This window comes from Bidens hawaiensis, unplaced genomic scaffold, assembly GCF_021521415.1.
Source record: "Bidens hawaiensis isolate Kalapana, Puna unplaced genomic scaffold, B.hawaiensis_p1.1 tig00019560_1, whole genome shotgun sequence".
In the NCBI taxonomy this organism is placed as follows: Eukaryota; Viridiplantae; Streptophyta; class Magnoliopsida; order Asterales; family Asteraceae; genus Bidens; species Bidens hawaiensis.
This window is the reverse complement of record NW_027492973.1, coordinates 303564-326090: the sequence shown is the minus strand read 5'-3', so window position 1 is coordinate 326090 and position 22527 is coordinate 303564. Positions and strand designations below refer to the sequence as shown.

Genomic DNA, 22527 nt, shown 5'->3' with positions numbered 1-22527 from the left:
ATTTTTCCAATTAACCTATCTTTTGGTTAGATTTAGCTTTCGGTCCAGTAAAAGTTTTATATTGTTTTTATGTTTTACATCTGACGGACTTGAACCCGAACTCAGATTCGCTATGCAGATTCTAACCCGCATAGGCTCGCTAAAATCTTATTTATTCCATAACTTGAGTTCTAATTATCCGTTTGCTGTGATTCCAACGACACTGTTCTCGGTTTTAATTCTACCTTATTGTCTCAATGTTTCAGGTTCGTCTATTTCGGTTCAGTCAGCGCTATAACAACTCGAGAATTGTTTTTTTTCTTTTCTTATTTTATTGTTAATATATTGCTTAATTAATAAGGTGAGTAATCACTCCCCATTTTTCTATATTAAACCTTTTGGAGACCTTATGCGTACCTTATCCTATTTTTGTATATCATATTATATCAATTGAAAATCTTTAATATTGTGTGGTTGATCAATTAAATGCTACTTGACTATTTGCTTCACTGTTTATTTATCGCATTTAGAGAGGTTCATCATAATCACATTAAAGTATAATTACACGTCGTCTTAGTAGCTATTGATTGTGTTCGTTTAATAATGGCCAACCGACACAATTATTTATATTTAATTGTTTTACATCGTCTTAGTAGCCATCAATTGTGTTCGTTTAATCATGGTCAACCGACCCCATTATTTATATTTAACTGTTTTACACATTCTTAGTAGCCATAGCTCGTGTTCGTGAGGCATGGTCAAACGGCACCATTTATTCATCTATATGTAATTGTTGATACACATGATATTGATTTGCGGTTTTTCTTTTATTATGATATTATTATCAAACTAGTGATTACTTGCTCAACTTTATGTTGTCAATACTATTATATTTTTATGCATGTTGCATGATATTACATGAAGTGAAATGAAGTATGAAGAATTAGTTGGACTTTAGGTTTTATTAAAATATAAAAACAATTTATATGTTTAGCTTGGTGTAATAGTTGTGAATGATTTTGATTTGTGAAACTCTTGTGTACGATGTTTGGAATAAATAAGCTAGATATTGACACTTTATATTTATTTTAGTGTCTTTGAGCTATGATACAAATCCAATTTGCCTTATTTTTTTCACGCGTAATTAATTTACTACATGCATAATTTAGGTTTCATATCTAAAATTATGCTACCGGGTGAACTTTGTATGCTAAAAAGACTTTGTACAATAACCCTTCCTTGTATGCATAAATATCTACCTATCTACATATTCTAATAAAAGAAAATAACTTGGGATACGTGTCACTTGAAGATTCATTCTTATCATAATTTTTCCGCTCAAACTATGTTTCTATTTTTAATTAAACATATTTATGTCAGTGTAATAAAACATATAAATTCATCTTTTAATCAAGTAATTAATTACTTAAGTTATAATGATTAAAAATATGCGGGTATTTATGTTAATATAATCAAAATATTTATATATCTTTGATGAAATTAGATCTACCGTTTTTTATTAAATCATTATATATATATATATATATATATATATATATAGAAAAGGGTTAAAATAAAAATACATAGTTTTGTAAGAAGAGTAGAAATGGCATAAAATTTAGAGTTAGGAAACTATACAGCCTAAATCCTTGATCCTAGGAAACTATTTGCTATTTTAAAAACTACCAATCTCAACCACTAGATCCTAGATCTAAGGGTCTAGATTTATTCTCACTCTTCCTAGAAAACTATTTCTTTTTATTATAACCCACCCATATATATATATATATAGGATGCAATTACTGTACGCTAATGCTTAACGTATGGTAGGTACGCGAGACGCTCAAAGAAAAAAAGCAAAGGCAAAAACCTAAAACGCTCACAAAACTTAAACGCTCAACAAACGCTAAAAAACGGTCTTCGTGAAAAAAGTGAAAAATTGATCGATTAACCATCCAAAACTATTTTTTTTCGGTGAACAAATGATTGATTGAATATGTATTGACGATTCCGAGATGTTTGGATGTGATTTCATGGATCGATTCGTGAAAAAATGGATTCGCGTACGTAATGTACGTTAAAGCATTACTGTATTGGATCTTTTCCATTTTCTTTTGACACTTTTGGCGCTCTCGGCCCTGACGCGGTTCAGTTCCTTAAGCGGGTTCAGCAGGTGGTCAGCAGTAACTCCACTCATGCTAAGGGGAACGTTGTGTTTAGTAGGGTAGGGTTTGCTATTCAGAAGGGGGTAGCGGCGCAGCTTGTTGCACGTCTATCTGTCGTTAGTTTGTAATTGTCTATGTAATAGTCTCACTTATTTATGAATTCATGGAAAGTAAAACAAATAAGTACAATAAATGTGAGAGAGAGAGAGAGAGAGAGAGAGAGAGAGAGAGTATGAGAAATAAATGTGATATAATTTATAGGTCTAACATGATAAATACAATAAAAACTATGAATGAATAGCAATTTCATTCTCACATATTAATTTGTAACATCGTGAAAATATCGGATCAAAAATACCAAGTTTCAAAAGTCCAAGGACCAAAATGTAAAATTCTGATTTCCTGTCCCGTCGCGATACACGACGGATCAGAAGACAACCCCATCACGTATCGCGAATGGGCTGTTTACAAACCCAAGATTTGGGCGGTGGGCGATACGCGATACCTAAAGACTCAACGTCATCGCGTATCGCAATGACGTGTTCTGACACATGTTGACATTTGTCCCGACACGTGTCCACACGTGGAACACCGTCCACCACGTGGCACACCGGCTGCCCCGTGTCACCACGTGGCAAGCCTACTAGTTGTGTCATCAAGCCTAATCGCGATACGCGACTGCCTTTCCTTAGGCTCTTCACGTATCGCGGTCGATTAAAATAATATTAAAGGATCCGATGATCCATCGCGCTACGCGATGAATCCTTTGCAAGATCCATCGCGTATCGCGATGGGTCACCGGGTTAGTGCCTATAAATAGGGCTCAAGCCCTCATTTCTCAACTCACACCTTCACAGCTCACTTCTCTCTCTAAAAACATCTCTCTAGAATTACCTCGATAAACTTGCCAAGCCCCCCGTAAAACGTGCCTGATTTCCTCGATTTCCGTTCCCAAATTCTGACATTCCTCGAAGTACGTGCCACTCACCAACGACGTTATTTTGAAGTACAAGCCATCCCGAGATGACCCGACGATTCGCCTCGATAAGCGTGCCAACGAGTGTCATGAAGATTGGATTGCATCGTTTTGCGTGCCAAGGTGGTGTTGATCAAGGAAGCATTAAAAGGGTAAATGCGTCAAAGTGCTGCTCGATTTTCTATGGTTAATATAAGCCAAGAAAGGTAGGTATAATGCCCGAATAAAAAATAATAAATTTATAAAGGCTTAATACTCTAAGTCGAGGATATACTCGATACCTCGATAAATAACAAAAGAAAACATAACAAGGAATATAAAAGAAAGGAATGTGAATGTGATATAATTCTTTGTTATTAAAGTTATCTAAGTTATTATTATTATTATTATTATTATTTATTATTATATAATAAGTAAAAGAAAAGGTAAAACAAGTCAAACAAAATGTTTTAAACTTGTTAAAGAAAGGAAAGAAAAGATATTTTAAACTAAACGTTTAAAATAATGAAAAAATATTTTTTGAACTAAAGGTTCATAAAGAAAATATAATCGAGATAAAGATTATAAAAAGAGAATAAAGGTCTTAAGCCAGATTTAAGATCCTGCTAACAAAAGGTTATACTTGAACTAAAGGTGCGAGATAGCAAAGAAAGGGAAAGACCCTCGGCCGGTGTATTGAAGCTGATCAAATTCGAGAAAAGGTGAATACGCCCAACTTATTAAACTTGTTAATCGAGTCAAAATAAATAAAATGAATTACATAGGACTACGTGTCTCTAAAACGTTATAAACAAAAGTAATCGCTAGCCCTCAGGCTGTCGTGTACGTTTGTTTGGATCTTTACATATGTTGTAAAAAGTCGGTGGGTACACCGCACCACACCTGGTCATGACCTCCGCCACGATGGGCTGGACCTAAGTTACGTCCGAGTGAGACTGATCATGTGTATATGTATGGTACCTAAGTAATATCGAACGCTACGGTGTTTGCTGGGGTGTCTTGTGTGTGACTTAAGTTTATAATTGTGTCTTGTTTTAAACCTTGATTATTTCTAAGCCACGATGGGCCAAACCTAAGTTATGTCTCGAAGGGTAATCAAGTAAAAGAAAAAAAATTTATGCGTCAGCTTATTCACCGTATTTTCTAATAATTTTGCAGGTAATCAAGATTAGGAGCTTGGAATGCTCGAAGTGCTTTGTTATCCGATGGCTCGGATTATTTTGTTAATATAAAAATATGTAATTGTGGTTTTACATAAACAAGTAACCTTTTGTATAAATAAGTAATACTTTAAACGGATATTTTATAATCCCGTCTTTTGACTTGTAAATATAACTTCCGCTTTAAATTTGTAACTCTGATATATTTATAAATGTGGTACCAACATATGTGTCACACGCCCATGCCGCGGTTTGAGATGTAACATCATTCAACATCCATGGATCTATGGAGTTTTCATCCATCTCTTTCGAAACTATAATACAAAACCATGTTTTATTTATGCTAGTTTATGATCTTTTTTAATGTCATTCATATCAAACACTTTATCATCTTTTGTTATAATTCGTTACTCCGTTATAAAATATAATTACAACTTATAAAATCACTTATGCATATTTATCGTGATTATGAAGAAATTGTGCGAGACTACACAACATATTTGTATGAATATTCCATTAGAAAATATAATTTGAACTTATAAATAATTTATTTTGATAAAATATAGTTTTTTTTTAAATTTAATTATTTAATTTCTATAGCTTAATTGTATTTCTTTTAAGCATCTTATGCATGACACATGTTCTAAAGCTGGTAATATTATATTTACATTTTTTATAATGTCAGTGGCTTTCATGATATTCTCCTTTATTTTATTTTATTTATTTAATTATAACTTTGATGTTAGTTTGGGTTTTTCTTTTAAACTTTATAGGGAAAAATTAATGTACTCATTAAATTAGTGTGCTAATTGTAAGAATCAAGTGGTGTAATTAAATTTACAATATAGTGTAATTGTAGTGTAGTGTAATTACATTATGTTGTAAAATTAATTACACTACTTGATTCTCACCGTTTACACATAATTTAATTTGTATTTCATACAAACCCACACTTTATATGTGGGCTTTTATGGGCTTACATAAAGTTTCTTGGTTATTTTGTGTAGCCCATAAAATTGCAATCTAAGATTATTGGCTTAATAATAAGCTCCGGCATCTCACTCCGGCCACCGTCGTCTATCCGTCGCTTAGCTCCGGCAATTGAAACAGAATTCAGGTGTAAACTTTATTAGTTTCATTACACTGTACACTTATATAGCAAAGTCCATATTTTTTTCACAATTGCTTTGGTGGGTCTGTCAAAACCATGTTGTTGAACAAGAGTTTGTAGGGTTCTGTTTAATATATTCGCTTTAATATGAATTTGATCTGTTTTTGGTGGATACCAATGTGTTGCGCTCCACCTGTTCGATGAAATGCCTGTAAGAAGTTTGATCGGATTTGCGTAATATACTTTTTAAATCCATGATATTAAAGAATAATTTGCAGTGTTCTTATTATTATTATGCTCCATAAAATCGAGTCTGATATGTTTTGATCTGTTTTCGGTGAATAACGAATGTGTTGCATACTTGCACGCCACCTGTTCGACGAAATGCCTGTAAGAAGTTTGATCGGATTTGACTGGCTGCTCACGAGCCGAACCGAACCGAGCAAAGGCTTGCTCGTTTCTTGGCTCGTTTACAACCGAACCGAACGGCTGAAATTCGAACCGAGCGAAAATCGAAACGAGCCAAAGTCGAATCGAGCATTTTTCGATCGGAGAGATTTTCGAGCATTATTTATTTCTTTTTCACTCTAAAAATTTCAATAAGAAACAAGTTTTTAAAGTTTGAATACTGTAAATTATATATTTTGTAAACAAATTAGTAGTTATTAGAGAAACGGTTAATAGGTTTTAATTTTTGGGTGAAAGAAGTTTAAAGTGAGATATAATGAACATGTAGACAAACTTTTAGTATTATGAAAACTTGAATCGAACTAATGATACTATAAAATTGACAGAATAGGAAAATTTTAAAAGGGTTTAAAAAAATGTATACTTATAACTTTATGTGTTTGTCTACATATTTATATATTTGTTCATATATAATTATATATAAAATAAACAGGGCCGGCTCTGAAAATTCACGTGCCTCGGCCGAGCCGAAAAAAATATGCCCCTTAAACCTTAACATATTAAATAATGTAAACACATCTTTATACGCCGATTAAAATTATAGCGATTAACATAAAAATTAGAAAATCATGATATTATAATGAGTTTATGACACACTTAATAGATTAATAGCTAATTGAGGATTTGTGAAGCTTTCATAACATTTTTATAGCAAATTGGTGAATTAACTCTTCGCAGTTTATGCTCTCTAATGTTCCGTTCTTGATAACTTTCATCGCCAACCCGCTAAGTCTTTCTTGAGGCATTTTGTGTCGAAAATAGGATTTCAATAACTATAATTTTGAAAAACTCATATTTTCATATGCTACTGTGACTACTGGTGTTCGAAGTCGACGTGGCTGCAGGTCTTTGAAGTCGATTTTGCTATTATCGCGCCTATTCGTTTCTTCTATTTATTTAACTTATATTGATTAATTAAAAGTACTTGGCATTTTTTAAATTTTAGTGGGCCTATAAGTCTTTGGTTAATCCAAAAAAATGGGGCCTAAAAGGTGTTTGAGTAGTATAAAAATAATGATTATAAACATTCGGGTATTCTAAATATATAACATCAGGAATTTATAAAAATTTTGTGCCCCCAAAGAAAACGTGCCCCGGCCGGTCACCTGCCCAAGAGCCGGCCATGAAAATAAATTAAAAATAATCGAGCCGAATCGAACCAAGCAGACCTTTGCTCGTTGCCTGGCTTGTTTACAAACCGAACCGAGCAGAGCGGCTCGTTTACAATCGAGTGAAAAAACGAGCGATCATTTTCCAAACAATTTCCGAGCGAGCGGCAAGCAAGTTTGAGCCACGAGCGGTTTGGACGGCCCTAGATTTGAGTAATAGAAATACTTTTTTATCGAGGTTAAAATGAAATGAGATTCAAATTTGAATAATTTCTTCTTCTATAGCGAAAGGAAAAGCTGTGTTTCGATTGTTTATATTATGATACATTTGGTTTCCCCGTGCTTAGCCGAGCCAAGTCTGACGGGCTATGCATAGGAATGTTATGACTCCAAGATCGATCAGTGTAGTTTATCAAAGACTTAGTTTTGCAATTTAAAAAGGGGTTAGCGGAATATGATTGTTTGTTGCCCGTTTGCCTTCTATTTCGATGTAAAAGAACTTTTGATGTTATCGTATATTTTGTTCTGATTATGATACTGGGCCTGCTTATGTAGAAAGAGGTATAGTATACTTCGATTAGTGATTTCATATGTGAATTGTCAGCTGTGAAAGATCTGACCTTTCAACTGTTGAAATAAATTTTATATATATGTCTTTCGTATATGCAATTTAATACTAGCATATTCGATAGCTGCTAGTTAATTTTGCCAACATGAGAGAACATTTCAACTGTTGTAATAGATTGAATGTTGACCAACATTTCTCTTTGATCATCTTTTTTCATAGATAGAACTGAAAGATTTTTTGTGTTGCTTAACAGAAAAGCACAATGCTACGTGTAGCAACCAGGCTCTCAAGACGTGCTCTATCTTCAGTTGAACATCATTCATCATTTCTCAAAAATCAGGCTTTATTGGCCAGTTCTGTGCAAAGAGGATCCACAATCGGGCATTGTGTTTCAGGTGACTTTCTTAAATCGGTTCCACATGGGTCCCATACATTTTCAAACTTCGCGTCTGGCTTCTCACCATTGAAACACAAGCCATTAGAGTCCCTCATTGACATCCAGAGAGCAAAACATCAAACTCCTGAAGATCTAGCTAAGATTTGGGAAGATGTAAGTTCTATTGATCCACTGTTGATTTTTTATATATATATTATAACGCATTTTTGCCAAAGTTTCATTTCTCAACCTTTTTATAAATATTATTTGTCTTGGCTTATGTTAACCAGTTGATTGTCACTTTTACTTTCAATTTAGTTTCATATAGGAAGAGGTCATATTGGTGCATCAATGAAGACGAAGTTGTATCATTTGTTGGAGCATCGAGCCGCTGACTGGTAATTTGTTACCAATATTATTTTCATTTCTTAGTTTTTATCTGACAATTCACGTTTTTTATGTAGTCGCTATTTCGTGATTCCCGTGTGGAAGGGAAGTGGTTATACAACCATGTTTGTGCAAGGTTTGATTTTCTTTATCAACTAATCTGCATGCGTCTTTATTCTTTTGGCAAACGATGTAGGTTTATTTATTTTCTTACTTTTAAAAATGGTTTAACTCTTTTATTAATAAATAAAGGAACCATGTGCATCCAAAATAGCAGCATCATTTACTTGTAATAGGTCGATTTGGGCTGTTTTATATCTCAAACGTGTTAAATGGGCGGCCAAAAATAAAACAATTGGCTAATAGGTAAACAGGTCAAATGGTTAAACGGGTTTAAACTGTTGGGGTGTCAATCGTGTCTGGTTATGGCCTTGGCTGGGGCTGGTTAGATTGTTCGACCCGAGCATGGCCCATATTTTTATTCGTGTAAAAAATATCAACTTTAGCCCAGACACAGGTAAAAATGAAAATCATGTAAACTGAACATGACCCGTTTAACCCATTTATCTAAGTGCGTCAAACGGGTTTTTCAAATGGATTATTACGCTAGCCCAAACCCATTTATCATAGTGGGTCGCCCTGGTTAAATATGTCAACCTGAACATGACTCCGTTAATTAAACATTTCAACCTGAACACGACCAGATTTTCAAATGGATTATTACGCTAGCCCAAACCCTGACTATATTCATGTCGTGTCCGAATTCAGAATATGTCGCCCTTAGTTTAAAGTCACCCAAAGTTGTGTTATTGAAAATATTGTTATATCATAAATTATAATCATAATTAACACGTTAAAAAAGTGTTAGTGGGTCAACCTAACCCGTTTGACCCATCCATCTTGATACAGTGCAGATGCCACATATACTTTTCACGGGTCTTGAAGATTACAGAGCGAGAGGAACTCAAGCCGCCCCTTACTTCACGGTTTCTCATTACAAAGAATTTGCAGAAACCAAAGATTTAGTTCTTATTCGAGGCGATATCGTGTTTGCCAGCAAATTAACCGACTCGGAGGCAAAATGGCTCTTGGAAACCGCACAGTCGTTCTACTTGAACGACACGAGGTACAAGTTGGTTGAGCGGTTTAACAAAAAAACAAGTGAGTTTGATTTTAAGGATGTTTTACGCGCGTTAGACATGCCCGTGATGTAGTTAGTTTATTTGAGAGTATTGTTTCAAACACTCAGTTTTTTTTAAAGGTTGTTGTAGTGAGTCAACATAACAGAGCATAAACATTGACTTATGTTAAGACAATTTCGGTGCTTGTAATATAAGCTTCTTGCAGAAGCAATAATTTTGTCTCGTTTATAAATAAATGAGTTTATATTGGTTGTGTGTTTTAGTCCAACGAGTTCAATGTGTATGTTCACATAAATGTAGTTTTAAAGGAAGCGTGTCGAAAATGTAGTTTTAATCGGACTTGTTTTCAATTATACAAAATCTGATCAGTTTGAACACTTGATCACCCGGTTGGAGCTGAATTGAACTATTTTTATTATTTGTCAAACTAAGCATTGTTTTAAAGATGCCAAAGATATAGATTGTAAATGTAAGTGATTTTTTTGAAATAATGGAAGCCATGGATACATAAATTGAGATATCTTTTTTGAAGTGTTGTTTTTCACCTGGTGTATGGGGTTTGAATTCGACCACATCTAATTGGATGTTTATTAAATTACAGTCGGCATTCAATTTCACTTTTGTCCAAACTTGGGGTGAGAATAACCAAACCATTAACCAAAATCAAACAGACGAAACCGAAACGAAGTAACCGAAAACTGAAATAACCAAAATTAACCAAACTAAATCAAACCATTCAAATTTTCATACATTATAGCTTGTATACCTCCTTTTCATGCATTTTGGTATTTATACCTTCGTCTCATATATTTATTCATTCATTTCATATATTATTTTTTGTAGCGATAAGCCGATAACTTCATTTAATGCATCTAAGCATTCATTTTATGTATTTCTAAGCGAAGATTTAGCCCAAGTTTGATTTTGGTTATCATCTGATCTGAAAAAACCGATTGGTTGATTGATTCGCTTGAGGCTAATAAATGAACTGAACTGTACACACCCTTAGTCCAAACTACCAAACAAAATTTAAAACGAGCCAGCCATGGTCGGGTTGATTATGTCCATTTCTAAAGTCTCTACCAGAGGCAGTATTGTAAAAATCCCAACTAGGTGCCGATTAATCGCTAGTCACTACCCCGACGACTTGTTGTTGATTATTTCCCATTTGTCAAAACTAAAACACGTGAGTATATTTGAATCTTACATATAAACTCCAATCCGAGTAATCTCGACTAATCCCTAATAATCAATGTTCTATTCCCGACTAGGCACCGATTAATCGCTAATGCCCACCCCACTAATTAATTTTGGGCTAGTCGGCCAATTAATCGATCAATGGTCTAATCCGGCCAAAATCAGGATTAATCGGACATAGCCGGTTTTTTCTGACAAAGTTCTTGCCAAAATAGGTGGTTTCCGATGAGATTCCGGTCAAAATCAGCGGTTTTCATTAAGATTCTAACTAATTTCAGGTCAAAATGTGTTTATAAATATAAAAACCAAAAAATTACATATAAAAATGTGTGCGCGTATATATAAAACTGAAAATTATATATCAAAACCTTACCGCCCGACTAACGACTAATAATATCTACAACACTACCGTTAATCTTAATTAACCGCTAGTCCCTAGCCCAACGCGCGCTTGACAATCTAACCTTTCCATAATATTCACACAGACTGAGTGCAGCCAATCGTGAGTGACAAAAACCTCCTCTTCATCATTCATTTTAAATTCACACTTTAACCAATTACTTTCACCTTCGATTGAATAACCAACCTATTCACCAAAACACCCGTAACACGTACATACACATATCGTTATCAGCAATGGCGGACGCTTCAAACGACATCGAAAGCCTCTACGTGTACGGCGAACGCCTCAGCGAAGCCAAAGACAAGTCTCAGGTTCACCTTCTTAGGCTTTCCGCTTATCAATTTTGTTAAAATTAGGGTTTATTATTATTATTAATACATGTGTTGTTAATATTTGTAGAATGTGGAGGATTACAAGAGCATTATTGAGGCGGCAAGGACTTCGAGTATCAAGGCGAGGCAATTGGCTGCTCAGTTGATCCCTAGGTTTTTCAAGTTCTTTCCTGCTTTATCTGGATCTGCTGTTGATGCTCATTTGGATTTGTGCGAAGCCGAAGAGCTCGGGGTCAGTATTATTATTATTATTATTGTTTGATTAAGTGGAGGTGGCACTGGCATTTGATGAATTGCAGATTTGCATAATTGAAACGCTAAAATGGATAGAAATGATATAGCACATAGCCTTGCATTAGTACAAGAGTTCACTATTAGTCATTACTAATAGAGTTGTATAGGCTATAGAACATTACATAATTGTTGTGCTGTGTAGCATAATGCCATAATTAAGTTAGCTATTAGCACATATGTAAATTGAGTGAGCATTGAAGCAAAGTTACTGTTACTTGGTGCGAAAGCAATCGAGATGGACCATTCGAATATGTGATACTTGGCCCACTGAGTATTCCAGCAGGAACTTTTTCAAGTTCTTTCCTGGATTATCTTAGAGCTTTCCAGCGGAACACCGAACACCATTGTTAATGTTATCCATACATCCGAAATTTAGGGGAAAATGGGAAATCATAAAAACTTGTGTTTCTCATCTACATCAGGAACCCCATCCTCATTTCTCTTCCTCCAAATTATATAGGAACCTACTTTAAAACCTCAAATTTGGGGTTACACTATTCACTCCTATATAGTTGTTTTTTTTTATATTTTATAAGTTGTTGTGAGTTGATGAAAGAGAAAATATGATAAAAATAGTATAAATAAGTAATATTTAGTTGAATATGGAATAGATATGGGGGATGAGGTGTGTGTGTGTGTTTTTTTTAAATAAGAGATAATTTAGACTTTTAGTGTATTGTGATTTTTAGTTAAATTATAGGGGTGGAGAGGCTACTGCAAATGCACTTATTGTAGCCATCTAAAGAGTGTCCTGTTCATATGCGGATGCTAGTTTTCTGAAGGATTGACATCTTGGAGATTTAATAGTAATGCATTTACATTGTTTAGAGAAGACAAACGATCTTGTAAACTAAACATTTTTCTTAATAATTTTAAATGTTGAAGCTGGTATTATGACTAAATGAGAATCTTGAATCATGGTAAGCTTTTTCGACTTCAAGCTCATTTAGTTGTGAGAATGTATCTGGTAGTTGAAGTGAACTTTAATGTCTTCTAGCACATGTATACCAGATATTTGTTGCATAAGGATTGGATTTTGTTTCTTACTTTGTTTTTGGCTGCTTATTTTGTAAAAGATACGGGTGCAAGCGATTCGTGGTCTCCCTCTGTTCTGTAAGGATACACCGGAGCATATTTCCAAGATTGTTGACATCCTTGCACAACTTCTCATAGCTGGTAAATTAGGTTAATAAGTTTCTGTATTGATGAAGCGCTATTTAAATTTATTTATATGACCTTGAATACTATAATATCCTCAGAAGAAAACGTGGAGCGTGATGCAGTGCATAAAGCTCTTTTGTCCTTGTTAAGGCAAGATGTGAAAGGTACATCAATAATTTCAATTTTATAGTAAAATGTTTGATACCGATTAATGTCTGTAACTGTTAAAAATAATGTGTTTGCAGCATCATTGACGGCATTATTTAAGCACATTGAGAGCGTTGATGAACCTGTTACAGATGATAATCTTCGTGAGAGGACCCTGATCTTTATCAGGGACAAGGTGACAAGATTGATTTCTCAGTTCTCATTCATTCCAAGTATTGTGTTTGTTTATTATAATATGAAAGTTTTGTCTGATCAAATATTATAAAACTATAGGTGTTTCCTTTGAAATCTGAGCTGTTGAAGCCACAGGAGCAAATGGAAAGGCATATAACTGATTTAATAAAAAAAGTATGCTTCATGTTATCATTCAGTAAAAACTCTTTCAGTCACACATATATCTTCTTTTGTTTTCAATTAGCCTAAGTTTCTTATATGTATGATTTACATTGCAGAGTTTACAAGATGTTACAGGAGCAGAGTTCAAGATGTTCATGGATTTTTTAAAAAGCTTGAGCATATTTGGAGAAAAAGCTCCAACTGAGCGTGTGCAAGAGCTTGTTGAAATCATTGAAGGTCAAGCTGATCTTGATGCACAATTCAGTGTGAGTTTAATTGTTTATCATGTTTGTTATTTTGCCCTAACTTGTTGAATATGTAAGTTTTGCTGATTATGACTATCAAAATGCAGGTTTCAGATGGGGACCATGTTGATAGATTAATATCATGTTTATATATGGCTCTCCCATTTTTTATTGTATGTCATTTTTGGTATTTATATTTTATAAATTTTTTTATATATCTAGAAGATTACCTTTTTTATTTAATTGAATCTTTATACAGAGGGGTGCTTCAAGTAGCAAGTTTCTCAATTATTTAAACAAGCACATTCTCCCTGTTTTCGATAAGGTATTAATCTTTTCAAATTTGTTTCTTGTGTCAGTTTTCGGTAAATTCGGTTTCTAACCGAATTGGTTTTTTTGGCTAAAAAATATTTTACTTAATTACTTTTTATTATAATACCTAATACCGTATTTCACTAGTAATATATAAAGATAAGTCAATTTGGTACAATTTTTTATTTAGTAATAAGTTTAAATAATAATTATATAAAGATAAATTAATTTCGGATAGTTTTTTGTTCAGCAACTAGTTTAATTAATTTAAAGTATTGTACAGAGATAAATTATGTTAGTATAAAATATGTGAAGTTGGGATTTGAGACATATGTTTAAGAACAAGTTTGTGAAGTATTGGATATATCTATCCTATATGACATTATTCGGTTATAACCGAAAACCAGATTGGTTGTTCGATTTCAAATGATAGAATTGAATTCAGTTTTTTTTTGGTTTCATACAGAATGATGAATATGCGTACAATATATATAATTGTTTGTTTTATATTCTTTTTATATTAAATCATGGTTTCTTTGCGAAAATTAATTTGATATGAAGCTTCCGGAGGAACGGAAAGTAGACTTGCTCAAGAATCTTGCAGAGAGTTCACCATACGCAGCACCTCAAGACTCGAGGCAGATTCTTCCTTCTGTTGTTCAGCTCTTAAAAGTATGCTTTATGAGAAAATTTCTTTATGTAGTTATATTATAATATATATATTTTTTGTTTTTTCTTAAATTTTATTCTTTTCTTTTCAGAAATACATGCCTCGAAGGAAAACAGGAGAAGAGATGAACTTCACATATGTCGAGTGTATGTTATACACGTTCCACCATTTAGCCAACAAGGTGAGTAATATTTTATGTAACTGTATTCTGTTTTTAACATTTCCACATATTATCCCGTTATTGAAGTTTAAATTAACTTTTGTAAAACAGGCCCCAAATGCCACTAACAGTTTATGTGGTTACAAAATAGTGACCGGTCAACCATCAGACAGGCTCGGTGAAGACTTCACCGAGTTGTACAAAGATTTCACGGAACGGTAATTTTTCATTACTAGTCTTAAAATGTCTGAAATACCCTTTTATAGTAGTTAAAAACTTTTGTATTTACAGGTTAAGCTGTGTTGAAGACCTAACCAAAGCTACAATGAAGAAACTAACACAAGGAATGGGTCAACAAAATAAGTCAACAGGCACTGGTGTATCTGATGAAGAAAAGGCAAGAATTGTGAGTTTATAAATATAATTTGTTCATTTATTGTAACCCTAGTATCTTTTATCTGTATGTTTCTACTTTATAATTACAACCTTTAAATATTCAGAAAATCCAAAAGCAGAACGCTACAACGGGGTTGCGCACGTGTAATAACATTTTGGCAATGACACAGGTATTTGAACTAATAATATTCTTTTCTTCGAGTATATGTTACTTTGATTTCTTTTCTTTGAATTAGTAGATAAAGTCTAGAGACGATAATTCATGGGTTGGCCTGTTAACGAACCAAACGTTTAGTGAACCTTTCGACCGGAAGCTCGTTTATATTCAATTATTTATTAAGTGAACAAATAACAAAGTTTTTTTTTTTCATTTAGATAAATGAACGGACATTGTTCATTCATTTAGTTTCGGTTATGTTCGTTAGTTCCCATTGTTTTAAGTGATTCACTTACGTTTGTGAAAAAAAAAATTTGATTTTATAGGCTCATTGAAATTGTCTAATTTTATTTATACCCAAAACACTGTTAGTTGACGTTTAATTTTTTGTTGGTCTCAGCTCAGTTATGTTTGTTCGCTCATTTACATTCGGGAACGTTCATTTATAGTGTCAACGGACATGAACATGTCCACTTTCTTAATAAACGAACAAACAAGAAATCCCCGTTTGTTTAATTATGCGTGTCCGAACATTTATCAGTTAATTCAAACGAACAAACACAAACATGCTATGTTTGTGTATGTTCGGTTCGGTTATATGGTAGGCTGTGTACTCGTCTATATCAGTATAAAGTGTCTTCATTTCTGATATTTTTACCTTTTTAATTGATATTTATATAAATGCATTTGAGAAAGAGAGAGAATCTTATGCAGTTTTTTATTTTTTTTAATTCAGCCACTGCATTCGAAATCACCTTCGTTTATTGGAGACAAAAGAATTAACTTATCTTGGAATGAAGCGGTTAAGACTGTAGCTCCTACAAACTCAGCCGGGTATGTTGAATAAATTCTCTGATTTTCGCATCACATATTTAAAAAGTTGTAATTATTTATAGGGGGAAATACCATAAAAAACCAACATACTTTATATTTTTCTTGTAAAAGTCCGTTAGCAGTTCTTTGCACATAAAAACCAACATACTTTCTGTTTTTTATCATAAAAGTCCATTAACATGTTAAATCATGAAAACATTTATTTGATAAATTACATTATAATATCGATAATAATAATTCGTTTTTAACTTTTTAATGATTTTAAATTAACACAATTATTTATATGTTTTCAGTTTTTTGTTAGTGTTAAAAGGTTATTTTTTATTATCAACTTATTGAATTGAAAAATGGAAAAAGAAAACACGAACACTGAACCTGAACGTGCTTTGCCTTTCCATTGTGTAGTTTAAAACATTAATTCATCTCAATTCTTTTCTTAAGTACTATTAATAAGTAAAATAAATCACAATTTTGTTCAAAGTAAACATGTGGAGGGACTTTTAATGTGTAAAAAATTGTTTTAAGACTTTTATGAGAAAGAAAAGAAAGTATGTTGGTTTTTTATGTGTAAAAAATTGTTAGGACTTTTATGAGAAAATACACAAAGTATGTTGTTTATGTACAAAAAGTTGGTAAGGCACTTCAATGAGAAAATACGTATTTTTGTTTTTTTTTTCAGTATTTGCGCTTACTAATAACATAGTTTATGTTTTCATACATAAACACGTTATTTATAATAAGTGGGACTTTTAAGTGTTTCATACATAAATATGTATAAAAAGTTAACACAACTCCTTTAATTCTTCAGAGGGAAACGACCCGCAGATGCTGTTAAGGGCTCTAGCAACCAATCAAACAAAAGGGGCCGTGGAGTCAACAACCAGCTTGTTGACCGGGCTTTTGAGGGCTTATCATATGGCGGGAGAGGTGGTGGTTCAAGGGGAGGCGGTCAAGGTAGGGGTTGGGGTAGGCACAGTCAGGGTCAGGGTCGCGGAAGAGGTTATTATCGTTAACTCTCATTTCTAAAACACGTATAAGATTGACAGGCAGGTTATTCGACACTTTAGCTGTTTTGATATTTGAGTTTTAAGAAGTTTTTCTTATTTTGTATTTCAGTTACATACACACCATCGGATGTGGTTATTAGCTATCATCTGAGCCTGTTTTTTAGAATCGGTTTTTGTTGTCTTCAAATTGATAAAAAAAATGAACATAGAAAACTTTATAAAACTATATATATATATATATATATATATATATACACCAAACTACATAGCTAATTTTATAAACTTTACAAAACTAATTATGATCAATATTTCTCATGGGAATTTCAAGTTGAGTAGGTCTACCAATTTCCAAATGCTCTGGGACCTTGGTCGGGCTAACCAACTCCCATCTCGGTGGGGTCTGTCGAGCCCACTCGTTAGTGGGTTCCACACTATCTCTTGGTTCGACTCGGTTATGGTTCAAGCTAAGAACAATCTGAACAATTCTGACTGCTTTTCTCCAACGACTCTCATTAGAATAACGAGAGCCGTTGAAGCTCATTATCCGTTGCTCTATCTGGTTGTGGAGCAACCGATAAAGGAAGATTAGTAGACTTATGGTAGAGGTGACACCCGAGATGAGGAATATTCCCCAAAAGTTAGCGAGGGTGAGTCTTTCGGTTTCCAACCCGGGATTGGTACTTGAGCGGTGTTGAGCCATTTGTTTTCTATGTTGCGGATCTTTCCGTCTTCCAATAGGGATAATATGGCACCTGAGACATCGTCGGTGATCGGAGAATCTTTTGGGAAGACCTACAAAGATTCATCATAAAGGCGTTTAGTAATTGTTTTGGTGTTTTTAACTTATTTTGCTAAACAGATTGTGGTCATGTCAATCTAATAGGTTTGTAGGTTAGCCTGCTTATTTGTAAAAAAGAAATTGAAAAATATGCATTTGTGATAAATTAAATTGACTTTATTTTATGAGAAAATGAAAGGATAAAAGAGAAATAAACATTAGATTCATTATTTATTTATTTTCTAGTAAAAAATAATAAATACAAAAGAAAAAAGTAAGTTTAATAAAATTTTACGTCACACGAGTCATGTGTCAACCTGTGAATAGTCTTGTCATGACTCGTGTCTAACATAATTTTCGACCATGCATCGTGTTTGAGTTTGACCCTTCAAAGTTCAACCCGTGAAGACGCCCCCAATCTATATAAAATTATTTTTAAACAAGAGTATAGACCCTTGTTAACTTTTGACAAAAGACATCCCGAACCTATTTTGCCTCACATATAGTGTAAGAACAAAGAGAATGATATAGTTAGTATACTTACAAACCCTAAGCCTCCGAATTTGTATGAAGGTCCGACAACCGTGTACTCGTTACAATACTCACTGAGGAAATATTTCTGATAAGGAAGCTCGAGAAATGCCGCACTCATACTTTGGTTCTTAAAGTAGTCGGGATATTCACTTTGCAGCGATACGTTTTTAATATTTTTTAGCTCTAGAACATCCCTTAAGTACCTGCCCACAAATGAATCAGGATCACATCCCACGGGCGCGTTGTTTTTCCTTAAGATGAACACCACAAAGAGCCATATCATCACCACAACTTTACTGTGGTTGCTTTGTATCTTTTCTCCTACATCATAAATCCACGTCAACAATTTCGTTAGCCGAGCCTAAACTTAAGCTTGTTTAGTAAATGAACCCTTGCCCAATATTTTCTAAGCTCGCGAGCCTATACAAACCTATTATATTATATATTTGAATATATATAACAACTTTTATCTAATATAAAAACATATATATTACATAATAAAATATATTTTGTATATAATTATAAGAGAAACTGTTAAATAGTATATACTATGTCATTGACAAGTTATAAATACAAATATATATATATATATATATATATATATATATATATATATATATATATATATATATAAGAAAGATATATAATAATAGAAATGAAATATGTGAATAGTTAATAAAAATAAACAAGTTGAGCTCAAGCTTTGGATACAAAGCTCAAAACTAGAAGTGTTTATTATATGATTCGGACTCAAGCCCGAAATTCATACCGAATATGATTGGAATGACAAATTCAAATTTGGAGTTTGAATATTTGAACTAGTTCCTATTCGAGTTGAATTTTGTATTCGGTTTCGGAATGGAAACCAAATGTGATTTTATATTTTAGCTTTGAGGGGTGTTTTAGTCATTTTACATGCAATTAACAAAGAACTTCACTTATATCTACTCTAAAAAAACCATTGATATTATGTTCGTGCAAATAACTAATTAGGTAAACTAGATGGACCATCCGTGTAATTTATAACCTTTTTTAAAGATAAAAACTTTCTTTTTAATATTATATTTTTTATTTCATTATTTTTTTTATTATTCACGTTATTCAAATCAACCCAAATAACCCCAAAGCTTACCAACATACCATACTCAAAGAGTCAAGCTCAAGCTCTATTATTATGGTAATCTAGCTAGCTTGCTCGAACTTCAACAAGCTCGAGCTCGGCTCAACCTGCTTATGAGTCATGGATTTATACTTGTTTTCTAAAAGTCAACTGGTTACTTACTGTGAGAGAAGAACAGGGAAGAAAAGGTGAACCATAATGCAGTTCCAAGTTGATCTTTCCATGGACCTCTAAACTCTCGGTTCACTTGATGCTCCATGAACCACACCACAAACATTGTGTATAGCAATATGCATAATGTAGCTAGCCAGGTGAATGGTTTCATAAACTTCCATGCCCTTTGATTATCCGATTTCACTGGCACCACCATCGACAACCCTGACTCGATAAACGGTTGTGTGAACTCCACATAGCGAGAACGGTTAGCCAGTATCGTAACATCACCAACGACGGCATCGTAGTTCTTTTCATCAAAGAAACATGCATAAAAATGAAAACAACATCATCAATAAATATTAATATATGATTTCATATTACTTCTATAAAATGGATATTTGATATTGATCAAAACTGTAAATTCGTCGCTAAGTAATGTGCCAGGTTATGCGATGTCTATCCGAATATATTATATATTGTGAGAATACGCGTAGCAAAATTAACCATCTATTTTTTTCAATCCAAATAATTAAAAAAATAAATAAATTTAACATTTATAGTATTCTACTCATCGTTCTTTAAAAGAAGATAATTAATATGAATTTAACGTATATAACCCACACCTCTATTCGTAATGTGTAGGTTATATTACCTATACGTATACGTGTAGATACACGATACAAAACTTAAAACCATATAAATAAGTTATTAGTTTGATAAAAGTTTTATTTACATATCCATTATCCTATTCAAAGATTAACTATTAATATAAGTGAAATGATTTAGAATTGTTCCACGTATAGAAATAAAAATTAGTGGTTATGTAACAAGTACAAATTGTCAACTTGAAAGACGTGTTAAAAATTCAAGTAAAGTGAAAAATCAAAGGTCAAAGGTCAAAATAATTCACGAACGAAAAGTCTACACCAACAAGACGTGATTAAATAAATCTCTATCTCACCTTTTGTTTTATTTTCTAAGAATTTATTAAATTAAGTTCTTAGCTCATTGCAAATTTATCTAGAACTAGGGTTTAATGATGTATGTTAACGAGTACCTTATAATAGACTTGATCAACCATATCATCATACGAACCCGTATGATTTACGAACTCATAAGGTAACGCGTAACCATATTTCTCTTCCAAAACCGCAACTACAGATTCAAAAACCTCAATACAAAAACCCGAATACTTGGTCTCGTTTGTACTCTCGATCCATTCCACTTTCACAAACCTATCGAATGACATTGCATCTGGAACCCCGATCTTCATTTTCTTAGCATTGCTTGGCATTGCCCATCCTTTTGGAATTCTGCTTAATAGATTGCCAGGCCAGTTTATCGCTAGTTGTCTTAGACTATGATAATCTCCGAACCCAAGACTGTTTGAAAAACCTGACCCGGGTGACCAAAACCCGAGATCTTTGTAACTTTTTCCAATAATGTTCACTAGTTGAAACACAACTGAAAGCTTTTCATCTTGAAAGTCTAACGTACCTGTTAGGCTAGAGAAGTTGCTGGATAGAATTGTATCCAGCAACTTCTCAGTGTTAGTAGTATCATTTAAATTTCCTAAATGATCAATAGCTAGTGAGATAGCTTCTATGCTATCATACGCGCGTATAGCATAGATTCCAGGCTCAAATCTATCTTCCTCCGGATGGTTTGATCTAAAACCCGTCTTGAAGTCAGGCTTAAACTCTTGAAACCGCGTACTTTTGTCAGAATAGTACGTCTTCACGCCTAGAGCACCTTGCACGAGCCTTAAAACCGACGTGTCTAACGAATCAAGAAAACTAGAAAAACCATCTCCTAGAATCCAAACCGAGTCTCGCCCCATTAGTCCTAGTTTATTAGCTTCTTCAAACACCCGAGTTGCTCCCGATAAAGATGTTTTCAACACGATAAAAACCCTAGATTGCTTTGTATTCATGACATCCACTAAGTTTTCACGAATGGTCCCCTTCGCGTCGAAAGGTGAAGTGAAATGAGGAACAAGCACACGGTGTTCGATAAAGAACCGATCCTTTGAAGTGCCTCGGATAATAATGAAACAGCCCGGTATTCACCACCATATATGTTATCTTCGTAAACCACAATAACCCGTTTCCAGTTATATGTTTGCACGATAGACGCGATACAGTTTACTTCATCGCGCATGCTTAGATTGGTCATTGGTACTAAGTAAGGCCATTGAGGACGCGATAGAGGTTGTATAGCATCAACAGCCAAAGAAATAACCGGGATTTTAGCACGTTGTCCTATTTTCGCTACTACTGCGGTTTCCTCCCAAGTATCTGTCCCGATTATTACTTGTACATGTTGTTTGTCGATCAAATCGCTCGCTGCAACATACAACAAGTTCATTATTTTAATTGTAACAAATTTATAAGGCTTCAATAAGCAAACTTAATGATATTAAAACAGTCCAAATATAATAATAATAACCTGAAGAAGCAGCTTCAAGAGGGTCTCCTTTAGAGTTCTTGAAATGGATAGCCAACTTATGGTTTTTGGAGCCTGAATTTAGCTTTCGGACCGCAATTTCGATGGCCGTTTTTTGTTCTTTCCCCGCTCTTGAACCTTCGTTGATGATCACTCCTATGTTTGTAGTTCGATTCAAGGCTGCCGAGGTCGAATTGTTGGATAAAATTAATGATACTAAGAAGACTAAGATTAGCTTTGAAGGTGCATGATAAGAAGGCATATTTGGGACTAAACATTTTGGATATATATTTGGTTGTGTTGCTTTTATAGTAAGTGATAATATTGGCGTAGAAATATCAACAACACATGACTTGGTCAATGTTGGAGACTATTGCAATA

General features: G+C 33.7%; 2 protein-coding genes and 1 pseudogene across 4 annotated transcripts; 2 read left to right on the top strand and 1 right to left on the bottom strand.

Annotated features, from left to right (window-relative positions):
* Positions 1-5358: 5358 nt before the first annotated feature.
* On the top strand, positions 5359-9586 carry LOC143558637 (uncharacterized). The gene is made up of 5 exons (XM_077047442.1): positions 5359-5397; positions 7790-8086; positions 8231-8310; positions 8377-8435; positions 9209-9586. Exons 2-5 carry the CDS (start codon positions 7799-7801, stop codon positions 9511-9513), a joined length of 732 nt encoding a protein of 243 aa, XP_076903557.1. The 5' UTR covers positions 5359-5397; positions 7790-7798; the 3' UTR covers positions 9514-9586.
* A 1608-nt stretch (positions 9587-11194) lies between these two features.
* On the top strand, positions 11195-17301 carry LOC143558635 (apoptosis inhibitor 5-like protein API5). Of its 2 annotated transcripts, none has more exons than XM_077047441.1 (16): positions 11195-11352; positions 11441-11605; positions 12744-12843; positions 12927-12992; positions 13074-13171; positions 13270-13344; positions 13449-13598; positions 13685-13750; positions 13837-13902; positions 14451-14561; positions 14651-14740; positions 14831-14937; positions 15011-15125; positions 15232-15285; positions 16009-16106; positions 16915-17301. In XM_077047441.1, exons 1-16 carry the CDS (start codon positions 11275-11277, stop codon positions 17117-17119), a joined length of 1644 nt encoding a protein of 547 aa, XP_076903556.1. In that variant the 5' UTR covers positions 11195-11274; the 3' UTR covers positions 17120-17301. The 2 variants fall into 2 exon arrangements, with proteins under 2 accessions (XP_076903556.1, XP_076903555.1); XM_077047440.1 differs by having other exon boundaries at positions 15220-15285.
* Positions 17302-17405: 104 nt separating this feature from the next.
* LOC143558634 (glutamate receptor 2.7-like) lies at positions 17406-22413 on the bottom strand (annotated as a pseudogene). The gene is made up of 5 exons (XR_013139777.1): positions 22150-22413; positions 20759-22046; positions 19708-20008; positions 18436-18746; positions 17406-17905 (listed from the first exon to the last, which is right to left on the bottom strand). The product of XR_013139777.1 is annotated as a glutamate receptor 2.7-like (transcript).
* Positions 22414-22527: the final 114 nt, after the last annotated feature.